Genomic DNA, 17,680 nt, shown 5'->3' on the forward strand with positions numbered 1-17,680 from the left:
CTTATGCTGCAAACAAAATCTGAATATGTGAACATCTGTTTTGTTACTTTTTGGATTTTTGTCTATTTATGCAAATAGAGTGTACTTTTTAAAAACTGTTTGATGCTGTTTTCTTTTATGAATCCGTTTTCCCTTAGAGTATACTAATTTGTTCCTGATGCGAGTTTCTACAGTTATTACTTATTTCACATACAGTTGATTAATTTTGCAGTTACTGTGTCAAAATGTTGGTAGTGTAATCATATCTGTAAATTTTCTTACCTTCTGTGTGTCGTGTAGTAAGCAGAAGTGTTGCTCTACATATTTAAAAAGAAAATTATTAGATTAAATTTTTCAAGATGCCATCGAGAATCTCATTAGGTTCAAAAATTTTTTCTACCTTTTTTTCTTTTTTTTTTCCAAGAGACTGCTGACTTGCTTTATTTTTTTGGAGTGCATGTACAGTAGTCAGTAAATAGTTTGTCACCCAACTGTTTGATAAATGACTAGTTGGCCTTAACACTACACCTATGCTGTTGTGGCAAAAATTCTGTTGATTGTGCAGCTTTCAAAGTAAGAAGAGAGTAGCGGAAGTGGATTGCGAACTGTAGATATTTTGCAGTCTTGTAACTTAATTAGGAATGTTTTTTGCTACCTAATTGCTTCTTGCAGAATTTATTTTTTGCTAGATAGTATGTACAATGAGATAGTTTTCTGAGTGTGTCATTATTTTGAAACTAATTTAAAATTTGTAAGCAGTGGAAGTCTAGTTACTGACTACCTTTAAGTGTCAGGGTAGTATATTTATATCATGGAACGGTTGAGGTTGAGAGGGATCTCTGGAGAGAGGGTTTTGAATATCTCTAAGGATGGAGTCTCAACAACTCCTTTGGGCAACTTTTTCCAGTGTTCAACCTCCCTTACAATAAAAAAAAAATTCCTTATGCTCAGATGGAATTTCCTGTGTTTCAGTTTGTCCCCATTGCTTCTTGACCATATTTCCTCTCTGTCCACCATTTTTTATTTGGCCTTGGTTTAGTGACTTCTTGGGAGAATTATAGGAATGCAGTCAGAGTATGTAGAGATGTGACAAGGAAGGCTAAGGCCCAGCTGGAATTGAGTCTGGCAAGGGATGTCAAGGACAACAGGAAGGGTTTCCTCAAATACATCAGTAGCCAGAGCAGAACTAGGGAAAATGTGGGCCCACTACTGAATGGGGCGGGGGCCCTGGTGACAAGGGGTACAGAGAAGGCAGAATTACTGAATGCCTTCTGTGCTTCAGTCTTCACTGCTAAGGGCAGCCCTCAGGAATCCTGCAGCCTGGACGTGAGGGAGAAAGTCTGGAGAAGGGAAGACTTTGCTTTGGTTGAGGAGAAAAGGATTAGAGACCTTCTGGGCAGGCTAGGCATCCACAAATCCATGGGCCCAGATGGAATGCACCCACAGGTATTGAGGGAGCTGGTGGATGGTGTTGCCAGGCTACTCTCCATCATCTTTGAAAAGTCCTGGAGAACTGGAGAGGTGGAAGAAAGCCAGTGTCACTCCAGTCTTTGAAAAGGGCAAGAAGGAGGACCCAGGCAACTATAGGCCGGTCAGCCTCACCTCTGTCCCTGAAAAGGTGATGGAACAGCTCCTTCTGGATGTCATCTCCAGACACATGGAGGAAAAGAAGGTGATCAGGAGCAGCCAACATGGATTCACCAAGCGGAAATCCTGCTTAACCAACCTGATAGCCTTCTCTGGTGGAATGCCTGGCTGGGTAGATGAGGGGAGAGCAGCGGACGTTGTGTACCTTGACTTCTGCAAGGCTTTTGGCACTGTCTCCCATAACATCCTCCAAGGCAAGCTAAGGAGGTGTGAGTTAAACAAGTGGAGAGTAAGGTGGATTGAGAACTGGCTGAAAGGCAAAGCTCAGAGGGTCATCATCAGTGGTGTGGAGTCCAGTTGGAGGCCTGTGGCTAGTGGCATCCCCCAGGGCTCAGGACTGGGTCCCATCCTGATCAACTTCTTCCTCAGTGACCTGGATGAGGGGACAGAGTGCCTCCTCAGCAAGTTTGCTGATGATCCCAAGCTGGGAGGAGGGGCTGACACACCTGAGGGCTGTGCGGCCATTCAGAGAGAGCTGGCCAGGCTGGAGGGCTGGGCAGAGAGGAACCTCCTGAGGTTCAACAAGGGCGAGTGCAGGGTCCTGCACCTAGGGAGAAATAACCCTAGGCACCAGTACAAGCTGGGGGCTGCCCTGCTGGAGGGCAGCTCTGCAGAGAAGGACCTGGGAGTGCTGGTGGATGACAAGCTGACCGTGAGCCAGCAATGTGCCGTTGTGGCCAGGAAAGCCAATGGTGTCCTGGGATGTTTAGCCAGGAGGAGAGACGACTGAGGAGGGATCTGATCAATGTGTACAAGTACCTGAAGGGAGGGTGTCAAGTGGACGGGGACAAACTCTTTTCAGTTGTCCCCCGTGACAGGACAAGAGTCAATGGGCAGAAATTGAAGCACAGGCAGTTCTGCCTGACCGTGCGGGGGAATTTCTTCCCTGTGAGAGTGTCGGAGCCCTGGACCAGGTTGCGCAGAGAGGTTGTGGAGTCTCCTTGTCTGGAGCTCTTCAAGGCCCACCTGGATGCAACCCTGTCTACCATGCTCTAGGTGACCCTGCTGAGCAGGGAGGTTGGACTAGATGATCTCCAGAGGTCCCTTCCAACCTTACTGATTCTATGATTCTATGGCTTAACTTCTTTGAGTGTTAAATCCTTTTGGACAAAACTAATATGTATATTTATAAGTGTTATGTAATCTTCAGGTAGAATAAGTTACAAATAATAAGGACAAATAATGCAAGACAGTATTTTGTATTTCTTGGTGCAAACAGCCCAAAGTTCCCTTAAACTTTGGAAAAACTTTATATATGTTTTTCTTTTGTTTTTTGTTGCCAAATCTTCCATGTGAAAATTAAGTGAGTTTTGTCTTGCTGCTACATTCCAGCATTCTTGACATTTGGAAAAATTATTTAAGCATTGTTTATCTTTGATTTTGGAAACGTAGTAGAGAAGGATGATCACAAAGATGGCTTCTAGAAAACTAAATTGTGATATTCTTTCTATCTAATCTGTTGATCAGACCTTCTGTTTTATGAAAAGTGATAGCTGTTTTACTTATGTGAGTTGAACTTTATACTGCAAACATGGAGTTAAGTTGTGAGTCACCTTATTTCTGAGAGTGAGCAACTTCTGTTACTGTTCACCTGATGGCAGGGCAAGCAGCCTATGTTGATCTGACTTTCTGCCCTGAGAAGGGCACGTGAGCAAAGGCCAGCAAAAGGTAGAATGCCTTTTTGGTTTATGCAGTGCTTTTGTGCAAGGGGACTCAATTGTGAAGTTCACCTTCTGGTTTTTAATAGGGCAGCATATCTATGCTCTGTCCTCGATTGAGAGTCATGATAGTTCGGGCATGTCGTATTGATTTTTGTTTTGCCCCTATATTTAAAATAGGGGTGTTAGAAAATGTAATCGAAAATCTTAACTCATGTTTCCGTGTAAGTTTTTTAAATGTTACTTTTTCTTGGTTTTAAATTATATTTAAAACATATTAATAAGGTTTGAGTTTGTATGACCCTCTGGTTGACCTCATAGGTAAGAGAAGCTGCCCAGGCCTTGCTGTTAGCAGAACTGAGAAGAATTGAACAGGCGGGTCGGAAAGAAACGATTGATGCATGGGCTCCATATTTACCACAATATATCGACAGTGTTATATCACGTAAGTAATTCTGTGTTTAATATGAAAATTATTTGGTTATTAGATAAAAAGAACTTCATAAGCAACAATATGAACAGCACTGCAAACCTAAGGGGAAAATGTTTTGGAATACTTGTTTTTTTATATAAAAGTTTCTTGAAGTTTTAACAGCAATTTCACAACTATGGAATCTTTTAAGATCATTAATTTTAATTAGGTAAATAGAACATTTCAGTATGTGTCACTGGTAATGTGGTGTCATTTGGGAACACTATAGCTTCTCTGTAGGGGCTAGCCTTGTTTGGAGGTTTCAGGGAAGAAACCTAGTGTGAAAAGACTTTTCTAAGGAGCTGATAAAATTACAAGCCTCTAGCAGTAAGAGATGGAAGTCCTTTTTCATAGAGTGTATAGTTAACATTATAACAGTTTCTATAATTTATCCTTTGACCAAAAGGATTCTGAAAGGCATTAACGAGGATTCGTGCAGAATCTGTCTACCAGTGCCAGTTAAACCCTTGATGTGACTCCTGGCCAATGAGTATTCAAAAACAGTGAATACCAAGTGCTGCAAGGAGATACTGGGCAAAGATTGTAGCATAGTTCACTGAGGGTTCATTAAGCAATAATTTACGATGCTGTTTAGTTAGGTGAAAACGAGATCATGGTGAATTCCCTTGATATTGAAATGAAGAGCATTTTCTCGTCTTTCAGCAAATTAATAAAAATTTAAAATTAAAAATTGCTGGGCTTTAGGGTATTAGAAGCTTAACCTGGTTTACAAAGAACGCAAGAGCAGCAGAGGAAATCTTTCTTGCAATGTTGCACCAAGATGTCTTAAGCTGTACTAGAAGTACAAGTAGGAATGAGAGTTGTTCCCTTTTGATTTGTCTATTAATTTATAGAATACATACATCTTAACTGCTTAACTTAAACTTAACTGCTTAAACTGCTACAAATATACTTCTGTAATAATACTTACATGATTTAATTATAGAATAAAGTACCGTTTTCCTTAACAGTTGTTCTGCAATTTTTCCCTGTCAGCTTTTTTTCTCTTTCGTTAGATGAATGGTGGTATTTGAAGAACTTAAATGGTATTACCTAATAAAAATTAGAAAATAATACATCTTAAAGCAGTAAGGTGAACAAAGTTTTGCTTGATTGAGTCTGATTTGAGTGATCTTTAATATTGTCTTGCCCTCTTCAGTAAAATGCTATCCATTCAAATGTTCCAATTGAGAATGGAATGGTATAGGGATTTTTTTAATACTTTTCCTAAAAAGATTAGATTTCTAAATGATTCCACTTAGATTTCTAAATGATAGACCACGTTTGAAGCAGGTGGGTCATGGATAAAGAAGAGTTTTAACTGAATTTAACATGACTCAGAGCAAATAGTCTTTTGTGTAATTTTAACTATTACACACAAATATATATTTACCGAGGAATTATGCTCCTGACTGTAATTTGTATGTATATCTTGCAGTAATAGTCAGGAATTTGCAATATAATATTCCTTTTCTCCTCCAAATCTGTTACACAGTTACTGACCATGGTTTTGTCTGTTGTAAGTTCTTCCAAACTGGCTATTTTCATTTTATTAATTGCTATTTACACAGATGTTTTACAAACTCTTAGAATACATTCTTGGAAGATCTGTCAGGATTGTAAGATATTTCATTCAATTATCCATCTAGAAACTTGCCTTTATGTAATCATATCCAAAAATATCTGCCACATATAGTAAATCAGTAAAAACTTGTATTTTTCATTAGTGAGAATGTTTGCTTTCTAGTGAGAATAATAGATGCTCATTTTTCTGAAAATGAGCTACTTTTTCCCAGCAAGAATGTAGTTCCTGTGCAGAGAAAGACCTCTATTAAGTACCAATTGATTTTTTTGAGAGATGTGTAATAATCTTATTAAATCTAAATTGAATGTATATATTGCAGGGAACGCAGCATCTTAAAGTATTGTTAAGAATTTGTTGTTAAGACTCAGCTGCTGTTAATTACAGCCTTTAGGCATGTAGCATTTGCCTTGTTACTGGGATGCTGTTACACTGTTAGACGTGCAATCAAGCCATAAGAAATAAATAATAGCATGTTGCATATACATGCCAAAGAGCCTTGATTCATACAGATAGATACTTGTGGCATTCTATATACTTGGATTTATTTTTTAATTGATCCTTCTGTTAGGTCAGTTATATTCAGTTTGTGGAATACAGCTACAGTTGCCTTTTTTTCTAGGGAGTAGCTGCTATAGCAACTACTGATGATTACTAATTTCTCTTCTCTACAGTCATAGTGAATGACCTTGTTGTGTGCAAGGTTATGGACATAATTGTGTTGGTGAAGTTTATATAAACTGCTCTGTAATGCCTGCTTGCTTCAGCCAGTGGTCTGTTTCCAAAAAAGGAACCTCTTTTTCAATGATTCTTGAAAACAGCTGTTAATTTGTATGAATTCCAAACCTTTGCTATTTCTAATACTTCTCATTACAAATATTATTTGAGTCTCTTTAGCACTGCTCCCTAATTTACTTCTTGACTGAGAAACATAAAACATTATCAGCGTATTTTGTGTTCAGCACATTTTATTACTGCACAATAGTTTTATATAAATTATATAACCAAATGCTTCTCTAATGCACTAACAGGTTCACTTCAATTAAAAGAAGTGGTAATCATTAATAGCAGTCTGCTACTGGAATGAGATACTTTGTTATATGCATTCAGTTGACTCTTAAATGAGTCAAGTGTGTGGTACCAGGAAACAGAGATGAAATCTTTGCACCATTTGTATATTCTGTGCACAGACTCAGTGGTATGTCTTTGCTCATAAAGATTAGTGTCTCCCAGCTTTTTGATAAAATGTGTTCAGGGAACTTGAAAGACAGTCAAACTTAAAAGATTATCAAAAGATAATCCTGTGTTAGTGATGCAAGGGAGAGTATTGTGAACAACAAAAATACAAAGTTTAGAACTTTGTGTTGCTTAACATTTCCAGTTAGTGCAATTGTAAAATGGTTAGCCAGATTTTATTCCTATGACTTGTTTTTGCATTTTGAGAAACACAGTCCAAATGGTAGCTCGTGCCACATCATAGAACATACTGAATGTATCAGCTTAGGAAATACTTTATACAAATTATTTTATCTTCAATTCACAATTTTTCTTAATCTATTTCTCAGAACATGCTGAAACAATAATTAAGGCTTCATACTTAGTAAAGTATCAGTAGTCTTGTTTTGCTATTGTCTTTCAATTGTTTAGCTATTTAGCCTTCCATGACAGAATGCCTGGCTGGGTAGATGAGGGGAGAGCAGTGGACGTTGTGCACCTTGACTTCAGCAAGGCTTTTGGCACTGTCTCCCATAGCATCCTCCTATACAAGCTCAGGAGGTGTGGGTTAGGCAAGTGGAGAGTGAGGTGGATTGAGAACTGGCTGAAAAGCAAAGCTCAGAGGGTCGTCATCAGTGGTGTGGAGTCCAGCTGGAGGCCTGTGGCTAGTGGCGTCCCCCAGGGCTCAGGACTGGGTCCCATCCTGTTCAACTTCTTCCTCAGTGACCTGGATGAGGGGACAGAGTGCCTCCTCAGCAAGTTTGCTGATGATCCCAAGCTGGGAGGAGGGGCTGACGCACCTGAGGGCTGTGCTGCCATTCAGAGAGAGCTGGCCAGGCTGGAGAGCTGGGCAGAGAGGAACCTCCTGAGGTTCAACAAGGGCGAGTGCAGGGTCCTGCACCTAGGGAGAAATAACCCCAGGCACCAGTACAAGCTGGGGGCTGCCCTGCTGGAGGGCAGCTCTGCAGAGAAGGACGTGGGAGTGCTGGTGGATGACAAGCTGACCATGAGCCAGCAATGTGCCCTTGTGGCGAGGAAGGCCAATGGTCTCCTGGGCTGCATTAGGAAGAGCGTTGCCAGCAGGTCAAGGGAGGTGATCCTGCCCCTCTACTCAGCCCTGGGGAGGCCTCATCTCGAGTACTGTGTCCAGTTCTGGGCTGCCCAGTCCAAGAGAGACATGGAGCTACTGGAGAGAGTCCAGCGCAGGGCTGCGAGGATGATCAGAGGGCTGGAGCACCTGCCCTGTGAGGAACGGCTGCGAGAGCTGGGCCTCTTCCGCCTGGGGAAGGGAAGGCTGAGGGGGGATCTGATCAATGTGGACAAGTACCTGAAGGGAGGGTGTCAAGGGGACGGGGACAAACTCTTTTCAGTTGTCCCGTGTGACAGGACAAGAGGCAACAGGCAGAAATTGAAGCACAGGAAGTTCTGCCTGACCGTGAGGGGGAATTTCTTCCCTGTGAGAGTGATGGAGCCCTGGACCAGGTTGCGCAGAGAGGTTGTGGAGTCTCCTTGTCTGGAGCTCTTCAAGGCCCACCTGGATGCAACCCTGTCTACTATGCTGTAGGTGACCCTGCTTGAGCAGGGAGGTTGGACTAGATGATCTCCAGAGGTCCCTTCCAACTTTACTGATTCTATGCTTCTATGATTATTACTCGACATCTGCATTATAAAAGCAGAAGCTGTTTTAGCTGTATTTTTAACTGATTTTCATGCATGCTACCAGTTTAGGTCTGGATGTTCACTAACAATCCGACAAGAAACTGAGAGTTTTAGGACTGAATGTGTGTGTCTGTGTGTGTGTGGTTTTTTTTAATAAAAACACTAATTAAGATGTCTGTATCGCTGTTTGGATTTTATTCTGCAGCTTTTCATTTTGAAAATACTTTACTCTTTAAATACTTACTTTAGCTATTCTTTCTAGATCTGTCAAACAGTTTCTCATTTTTCATTATTTTTGTATGTTTATCAGTTAATTTTTTTTAAAGCCCCACTTTGTGTCGTAATTAATGCTTCCTATGGTAGTACAGCATTTTTTATCGTCTAAATCAGTTGTTTGATATGAATGGCCTTTGAAATGCGTTATGAGATTTAGTGGAGTAACAGCATGCCACTGTAGATCTATTACTATCATTATAGCACTGGAATGTGCATTTCTAATGCAGTTTAAAAGAAGCTTTTCACTTTTGAAATCCAATAGAATATGCTAATCTACAGCTATGTACTGTCCTATTTTATGTCTTGCAGAAACTCATGTAGCTTATATGCATCGTGTTAATATAAACCGATACCTCATAGAGGTTTACTTATGGTCTTAACAATGTTGCTGAAGCCATGTTGAAATCTGCAGTTGTATCTATAGTGCAGATAGAACTTGTTTGGGTAGTGAGAAGTCTACAACTTCTTGAAGTTTGTGGCATTGCAGTTACTCAAATCTGGATAGTCCAACTTGCTCATGAGAAATTAAATATGTGTTTCGGGAAAACAGAATTTTTAAAAGTAGGAAGATGGTGAAGCAGATAAGATTCAATGTGTTGTGACCTTTTTTATATTTTTCTCTAGTCCTTACAGGTTTACACAGAATATTAGGATTCCAAACACATTCATAGATGTTACATGGAGAGCAAACGCTCTAATGTGGATATTCCTCAAATGTCGTGCTTGCTACATCATAACACAGTTTTTCCCTGCAATGCAGGATAACAATTTACGAATGAGACTAGCCTTTATGGGAACTTCTGTGTTTTGTATAACTTACACCATAAGGAAATACCTCTAGTGGAATTTGTAAGATCCAAGTAGTCTTTGTTCTAATAGGGACATTTCTTCTTACTCATATAGCACAAATCATAATTCATCTGTAGTTCAACAGAAATATGTTACGGATATTGGTATAAACTTTCCATCTATTGCGATGATCATTTTTAGAGATGTTATGTTAATTATATTACTTCTACAAATCTTTTTTATTTTCTGTGTATTCTATTAATGTGAATAGATTTGAGAAATACAATATAATTTATACCCAGTTTATGTTTGCTGATCTTTCTGAATAGATTTTATTTCAGCAACTATTTCATGAAGGTGTCATATTGTGAGATTAGGGGCTCAAGCACTAATTCAGTAAGATACTTGAAGGAAATATGTGGTCAAAAAATAGATACTTGTTTTGAACACTGAGTCAATAAAATACACTGAGATAATTTTATGTTAAACTGTGGAGGGCTATTAAAAATAAAAATCTGTGAGACGGAAATCAAAGTTAGGAGGGAGACAGGATATCTACTGGAAAAGAAAAGAAATTATTTTACAAAGAAAGTGAGTTTTAAAATCTATTCCTTCCTACTGCATCCATTTTGTTACAGCAGTCACATATCAGGGCAGGAATAGGCAGCTCTGGATTAAAGATTGGTATTTTCTGATCTTTGCCTATTAAATGTAGATGATGGCAGTTGCTGAATATATTTTGCTAATTGTCTAGTGATTCCTTAATATTCATAGGCATTGTTGATGCTAAACTCGGACTAGCAGCTTACAAATGTTAGAACTTGTGGAAGTCAGTAATGATGTTCTACACAGACAACTGTAATATATGTAATATGCTAGCATATGTATTTTTGCAGTACCCATTTGAGGCTACATCCTTGACCTTCACTTTTATTTTACCTTTTTACAGTTCTTTTTTGGTGAATATAGATTCTAAGGGCCAGGGCTTGTCCCATAATAAAATACAATAACAAACACTGGAAGGTAATTAAGCATTTTTATTCACCTGTAGTGTAGAAAACTGTAATCAAACAATTGGACATTGAGGTCATCAATGAGCGAGAAGCTGCCAAGCTTTCCAAGAAGAAATCTCTTTAATATCTTTGTGCTGAAAAGACAGGAAAATCTAAACAGTAAAAATACAAGAAGCAGTTTGCTGCGTTTAGGCAATCTGTTTGTGTTGTATGCTTTATTGTTGTTAATGATTTTGTACTTGGGTGTATTTTAAGTGCTAGAAGTCAGATTGTTTGGCAATCGTCATCTGTGCCCTTTATGTTTGCTTTGTAAAAGCAAAGTGGAAGAACTCTGGGATTGGGGTGTCTGTGCTGGGGAGTCAGCGTGTGGCACTCAAGCCAGCTGCAGTGCTCGCTGTTCAGATGTGGCTTCCAGCCAAATACACAACCAGCAGCAGCCTGCGTTGGTGCTGGATATGTGTTTTCATCAATTTAAGCCCCAAGAAGATTTTGGTATGCAGTTTATAGGCCAAGGAAAAGCTGTTTATTTCTCGTCTATGTGGTACATGATGGGCAGAGTTAAGCCATGCAAAGGATATATGATTGTTTCAGTAATAGAGTCCAAGCTAAAGCATCCTGCTGGGAAAAGGTGTGTTAGTTCTGGGTTTGCAATTCACTGTTGTGATCTTGTGCTTTTAGTTAATTCAGAGCATTGGCAGAACTTTTACCAGCTCAGAATACATTATGCAGAGAGACCCAGAGCCTTCACAGAATCCTGCTAAGTTTTTGATTCATGGTATCTTGGAGAAAAATGGTACTGCCCTTCAACAGCAGTATTTTCTTACAGTTGTAGGTGATCATCCTATTAATGAAGCAAAAACATAAGCAATGATTGCTTTTATTCTCGTTGCCTGATTACTTCATTTGAAGGTTATACAATTGTGCGATTTTAGGTCTCCCTTGACAGGCAGATCTACCAGCATTTGTGGAAGAATACTCATTGTAGAAATAAAAAGGAAAAAAAAATAAAGCATCTGAGACGGCTTAAATATATTAATCATTTACAGTATATTTTTCGTCTTTAGGTGAGTCCGAATAAGAACATAGAATACAGAGGTGTTAAACAAAAATATTTCAGACTTTGTCATGATGAAGAATTCTTTCCATAGGTATATTAAAAAAAAAAATGTTGCTATCTTACAGGAAACCTTTTAATCATTCTGTTTTATAATGGTCTGTTTGTTTCATATTTATTGTGTTTTTATATTTATTGTGTTATCTAATCCCATTCTTATTTCTAAGTAGCCAACTGTGATGTCGTACTGAAAGAATATTATTTCTTATTAAAGAATAAACAGCAGGATCATGGGCTTTTTCTTAAAACTAAGGTCCCATTTTGTGCAACAATTTTGTTACTTGGTTTTGACAAAAAAGAGAAAGGGAAAATTCTACAATACTTGAGCAAATTTGTTTCTAAATCTAACGCCTGTTTATTGGACTATTCTTTAGTGATAATGTTCAGCCATTAAGCTGTACAGTAAAAATAAAAGGTATTCTAAATAAGAATATGAAGTTCTGTTTTTTCTTAACAGCTGTGGATCTTGATAAATCTGTCATTATCTTTAAGCCATTTAATTTTGAATGATGTCCTTGCTTGCTTAGGAGACATAGGGAGAAAGAGGTAAGTATGTTAGACAGAACTATGCTTTGTGATGCTCTTTTTCCCTTCAGCTGTTTTTTTTCCCTCCAAGACGATGGGTTGGTGGAGGAGGGAAAATTCAGGTAGATCGTGTTTTCTCCTGTTTGGGTCTGTCAGCACTGCAATAGCTTATGCTGGAGACCAGCCTCAGACTGGCCCCATTATACTATCGCTCCTCCAAACAGCCCTGTTATAGCTGCCTACACAGTTTCTGCATCAAATGAATTAGAGTTCACATGTTAGAAAACAGATTAAGCTTAGTTTCGCAGTGTCTTGTAGGTTGAACAATAAATCTTTGTTTTATTTGGGCCTTCTAAACCCAAAATTAGCATGTCAACCTGTTGACTGCAAATCAAATGGGAATGGATGTATAAGTAATGTTATGAATTAAAAGTATTAGAGACGTTCCGGCCGTTGATATTTTTCAGGTTCCCACAAGGAGCAGAAAAGTTGGTCTTTCTGAGCTTCATTTTGTACCTGCTGAGATAGGCTTATGCAACAGTGTATTTTTGTCATAGTCTTATTTATTCCTCCTTTTTCACAATACACTGTGCTTCTAAAATGTTCCATAGTCCATTGTGTATTTTGCATGAGGAAGTATTTTCAGGTGATGTTCAAAAAGGAAAATACTCTCATGTTTTACCTACTTATTTTTGAGTGAAGACTGTCTTCAGGGTAAAATAAATTCTGCAAGTGAAGTTCTTTTCTTAAAGGAATTTCTTTGCTGAATATTATATTCACTTAAAAATTGGTTAGTGTAACATTTTCCTAAAATGTTGAAAATATTGAAGCAATCATTTCCCAGACTGCGCACAATAGGAACACCTAAAATCTTCTGGTAGCAGATTTGTATGCTTCGTAGTGGAAAGTATGATATATTTTTAAATATGTGATGTTACTGCAGATACAAAAATGGTTACTATGTCTTTAATGGAAAGCAAAAGGTTATCTTGCTCTGGCCTTTGTGTGTGTGTGCTGATGTGGATGTAGGCAGCCAGACAAGCAGTGTGTGCAAAGAGACTAGGGAACTGGCTGAGGATCGATAGAAATGGTGTGAAGTGAATTAATGTGAGGCAAGCAGGCTGTCTGTCATAAGGATTGCAGGGAATGCAGGGCAGTGCTGGTCAGTCACTGCAGAAATCTGTTTTCAATAAATTTTGTCCAGAAATTAAGTGTAGACACTTCTGTTGCTCCCCATATCATTAAATACCAATTCATTCAGGTAAATGTTTATATCAAATTATTGTCCATTTTAAGTGAAAATCTTGACTACTGTAACAGCGTGACATTAAAGAAATTCAAATATCATTAAACTGTACATCTTTAACCTGCTTCAAATAGTAACCCATGTTATCACTGCAAAACAATAAATATGATCGGTCTATAATAGTGAATTTGCTGTCATTTTTTATTAATATTTTTCTGGTAGATGTATACATCTCTTAGTTTTATTTAAAGCCTGATTAATTGAGTAAAACTTAATTAAACTTCTATTGATTTAAGCAGGAGTTTTCATTGAGTAAGGCTAGTTCGATTGGACCCCAAAGATTTTGATATTTATATGTATTGTTGATCTTACTTTTACAAGGTTTGAGTTAAGAGCACAGAGAAGCAGCACAATTTTGCACTGCAATGTTTTGGTATATTAAATGAATAATTAGTTTAGAATGCTACAGTAAACAGTAAATTATAACAATTCTGTAAGTTTCTAGTATGTGTGTATCTTGCTTAATTTTCCAGTAGATTTATGTGTCAACTTTTATATCCTTTTCATTTCTAAAGTCTGTTTCTTAGATGTTCTTGGTCAATTATGTAAGAAAGCTCTAGCATCCAGGAATATACATTCCTTCATCTTGGGTTTTTATTGAGAGGAATATTGCCTGACTTATTAGCGTGCTTGTTACTTTTTCTTCCTTTTGGTTTTATCCATTCAGTGGTTTTCTGGGAATGTTTAATTATTTCAGTTAAATAGATTTGTTCTTGTAGTTTAATTGTATACACTTGTAATAGACTTTGCTATTTTTTATATATACTGTACTTAGAAACAGCTCATGCAAGGCATTATTTCCTCCCATTGCATACCACTCTTGATAAATTCTCTAGAAAGGTGTAGCATATCCCATATGGAAGACCAGCCTCATTTCAGCATCTCAGGGATAGAAAACAGTGAAAGAGTTGATGTAATAAATAAAATGAATTGAAGATTTTGAATTTTTGCCCAGCCTGAACTTGCCTTTTGGGGACTGCTGGACCCTTGGATTCTACTGACTTGGTTATTTAACCACAGAAAATGTACCATCTGAGACGAAAGCTGTCATCCATAAGAGGCTTCACAATGCACTTTTTAAAAGGCATGCAAAGTCTTTGCTCTTCTCCTGAGTGCAAAAAGAAAATAAATAGTTTTAGATTATGGAAGTGATGTTTAGGAAGTAGTTATACAAGTCTACTATGTCTGTAGAGATTAGCAACTTCTTGTACTAACTGGAGTGTTTGGCAAATGGTTTTTCCCATGACAGAGGGGAAAATTCTGATACTAATACATCTTCGAAGTGTGCATATTTTTCTCTTGGATTTTTCCTGTCACTGTTTTTACATATATTGACATAACAAGAAGGAAATTCAGAAAGTTATTTTAAAAAATACTACTGTCTTTATAGAGGTTACACCAGAACCTCTACATAGAAATTGCTATGTCAGAAAGTCCTATGTTATCACAAGATAAAAGTAATTACTTTTATGTGAATATTTGCTAGTTACCAGTTGGACTAAAAAAGTAAAATCTGTGAGTATTCATGAGACTGTTACTGTTCAGAAACCGGTTCAAAGAAGGCTGAGAAGTGAATGGCTTTCAGACTTGAATTCCCAGACATTTTTTGTACACTGCCCACCCTCAGAGAGAAATTCTCCCCTTGTGATTTAATTATTATACTGTTTTCTTTCATTTGTCAATTGAATTTATATGTTTGGAGAAGACTAGTAGCTTATTACACGAAAAATACTGAGAAAATGAAGTAGTACATGTTAGTGTTTTTATAAATACAACTTAAAAATGAAAGAGGAGAAGAAGCAAGTGCAGTAGGCAGTTCTCCACCTTCCTGTACCAGGCAATTGCTGGTGGTTTGGATTCTTCAGACCACAGTCTAGAGCTGCCTGGCTTTCAAAAGGCAAAGTCATTTACAGAGATATAATTTCTTGTTGAAATTTGGTCAATGCTGACAAAGGGCTGGGGTCCTTTTTTAATGGGGACTTAATGCCTCTGTAGATTGCAAACCTAATACCACAATCAGTAAAGCAGCAATCCCTTCATATAATAAGATTTTTGATAGTATAGGCTGACTTAGAGGATATATTAGGAGGAAAGAAATCTTATCAGGCTTTCTCTGCAAACTGCTCTTTTAGCTTTCCTAAATCTCTTTGGTAAGACTATTTGTGAGGCTGGACTTTTCCACCCTTAGCAAAACACTTATTTTGATAGTGCCTTGATTGGATTGCGGTAAGGCCCGTCTGGGGAATAATTACAGATTATGGTTAGGTGGAGTGTAAACCAGAGAATTGTAACATCAATCACGTTGTATTATGGGGCAAGATTTGGTGTTTATAATACAGTTTCTAATAGCAATTAACTGATGCATCACAACCCAGATGAAGCAGAGTGACTCAGCTGAACTGATTTATGCTGGACGTAACTTGGAAACTCAGTCCTTTCTCTTTTTGGAGAGAGATGAAACGCAAGGAGTAGGTGTAATAGAAGTTCTACCACTACATATTACGCAGCTTTGTATTTTGTGCCTAATGGGATGCTAGTGTGTAGGATGTATGTCTGGTACTTTTCATGGAGCTACAAGGTGGTATAAAAGGACGAAAACATGTAAGAAGGATATGTATGGTGTGCAAAAGATTTTTTTCAGTGATGGGTTTATGAAAGGTCTGCATACAGTTTTAAAGGAAATCAGAAAGTAGTTGTCCTTTGCTTTATCTGCATTTTATAGAGAGCTGTACTGCATGATCTAGAATTTAAAAGATAGTTATTTTATCCTTTTCCTTATCTAAGGACATTATATACCAAAATCATTGATTTCTGTGGGTGTTCAGGCTTGTCTTTGTTTTCCAGCTGGAGTGACAACAGAAGCCATTCAAACGGGTAGTGCAAGCCCAGATTCGTTGGGAACAGAAGCGAAAGTTCAGGAAGAAGAGCATGATCTAGTTGATGATGACATCACAGCAGGTAAGCATAAGTATAATCAATGTTATTTCTGACATATGAGGTGTAATGCAGAGGAGACAATACTTCATGCTAAATTTCCATATTTTTCATGAGAAAATGAAATATTAAGGCTGCTTATGAAGAAACGTGCAATTAGAAATAAGAGTAGAAAAAAGTTAAAAGAAAATGCAGAGCTCTAGATTAAAACTAAATATTTGCTTTGCTGTAACTATTGCAGTGTTATTGTGCTACTTCTGAAACATTATTTATATTTCATTATGTGTTTTCTGTTCTTGAATCTGCCTACAACTGGCATGTTTAGCTTGCAGTTCTTGAAGAGTAAAGGCTAATTGTTTTTAGTTATTACTACTATTACGATTACTACTTAAATGAATTACATCAGTGAAAAAAATGGTATGTTACCATCGCAGTCTGCCTGACTGAACTGAGATTTTTTTTTCTCTCTTTTTCAACAAGTAAGGGCTGTTGGTTGGTTATGCACAGAACCCAAGTATGTTTCGGTTCTATAATACCAATACAACTTTTTACCATTGTTCTGTATTTTTGTAGATGGGCAGATAAAGTCGAAATTTCTGGTCTATCACTTCAGAACATGCATTGATGGACCATGCAGAAATATGCATTTAATTAGAAATACGTATGTCTGGACTCCTCCCCTCCACACACTTATTTTTCATAAGGGAAATATCTGTATCCTCAATATCATTACCCTCTTAATCTGAACAACTAAAACATTTATTTTAGCATAGCATACTGTAGGTTATACAGTACAAGAGCTACATTTTAGATTCAAAGACTTCACTGAGCATTGTATAGATTTTTGTGAGAATCTGAAACAAAACCATTTATTTCTATTGACCAGAAATCTGTTAGCATGACAGACGTAGTTTTGGGTTAAGTCTCTAGTTGAAGGAGACTGAGACAGGGTTCCTGGTTGGTGGCAGAACAGACTGTCTGGAATGGTGAGTACTAACATAAGCGAGGGGATACAAGCTAACTTGAAATAGCCAAGAGGGAGGTATGGTCCTGGGAGTGCCTTTAATGTTTAGAGGAGGATGCAGAACCTGTCAAGAAAACAATCAATAGAAGATTGACTCTCAAAAAAGTGAAAATATATTAATGAATTCACTCTGGGTACCCTGAAATACATTTTTTTTTTCCTCAGCCTTTCCTTTACATCAGTGTTTCTTACAGAAACACTTCCTTCTCCTTGACTCACCTTTGATTCCTTTCCAGGAATTTTTACTAAGAGCTAGCAGTATTATGAGCAAGTGTGTGTTATATCTAGGACAGTGTTTTCCCCCTTCAAAATTATATATGTTCTTTTCAAGGGTAAGATATTCTTTAATGGAGTAAGTTCCAAATTATTTGCATTTTTTGCTTTGTCCCGAGCAAAGCTGAATATTTAGTCTACAGTTGGATACAGTTAGTTTAACTGAATCCAAATATATTTGTTCAAAAAGAATAGTCCTATCTGCAAAAGAACA

General features: G+C 37.7%; 1 protein-coding gene across 5 annotated transcripts in view; it reads left to right on the forward strand.

The window, feature by feature from the left end:
- WDR7 (WD repeat domain 7) overlaps nucleotides 1–17,680 on the forward strand; it is a 154,731-nt gene that overhangs the window by 30,648 nt on the left and 106,403 nt on the right. For all 5 annotated transcript variants that reach the window (XR_009961145.1, XM_062599366.1, XM_062599367.1 and 2 more), the window contains 2 exons: nucleotides 3,606–3,729; nucleotides 16,080–16,193. Coding sequence is in view for 4 of the 5 variants with exons in the window: in XM_062599366.1 (XP_062455350.1) it covers nucleotides 3,606–3,729; nucleotides 16,080–16,193 (238 nt within the window). In the remaining variant the exon portion in view is untranslated. The remainder of the gene's footprint in view (nucleotides 1–3,605; nucleotides 3,730–16,079; nucleotides 16,194–17,680) is intronic.

Source organism: Rhea pennata, chromosome Z (assembly GCF_028389875.1).
Source record: "Rhea pennata isolate bPtePen1 chromosome Z, bPtePen1.pri, whole genome shotgun sequence".
Lineage (NCBI taxonomy): Eukaryota > Metazoa > Chordata > Aves > Rheiformes > Rheidae > Rhea > Rhea pennata.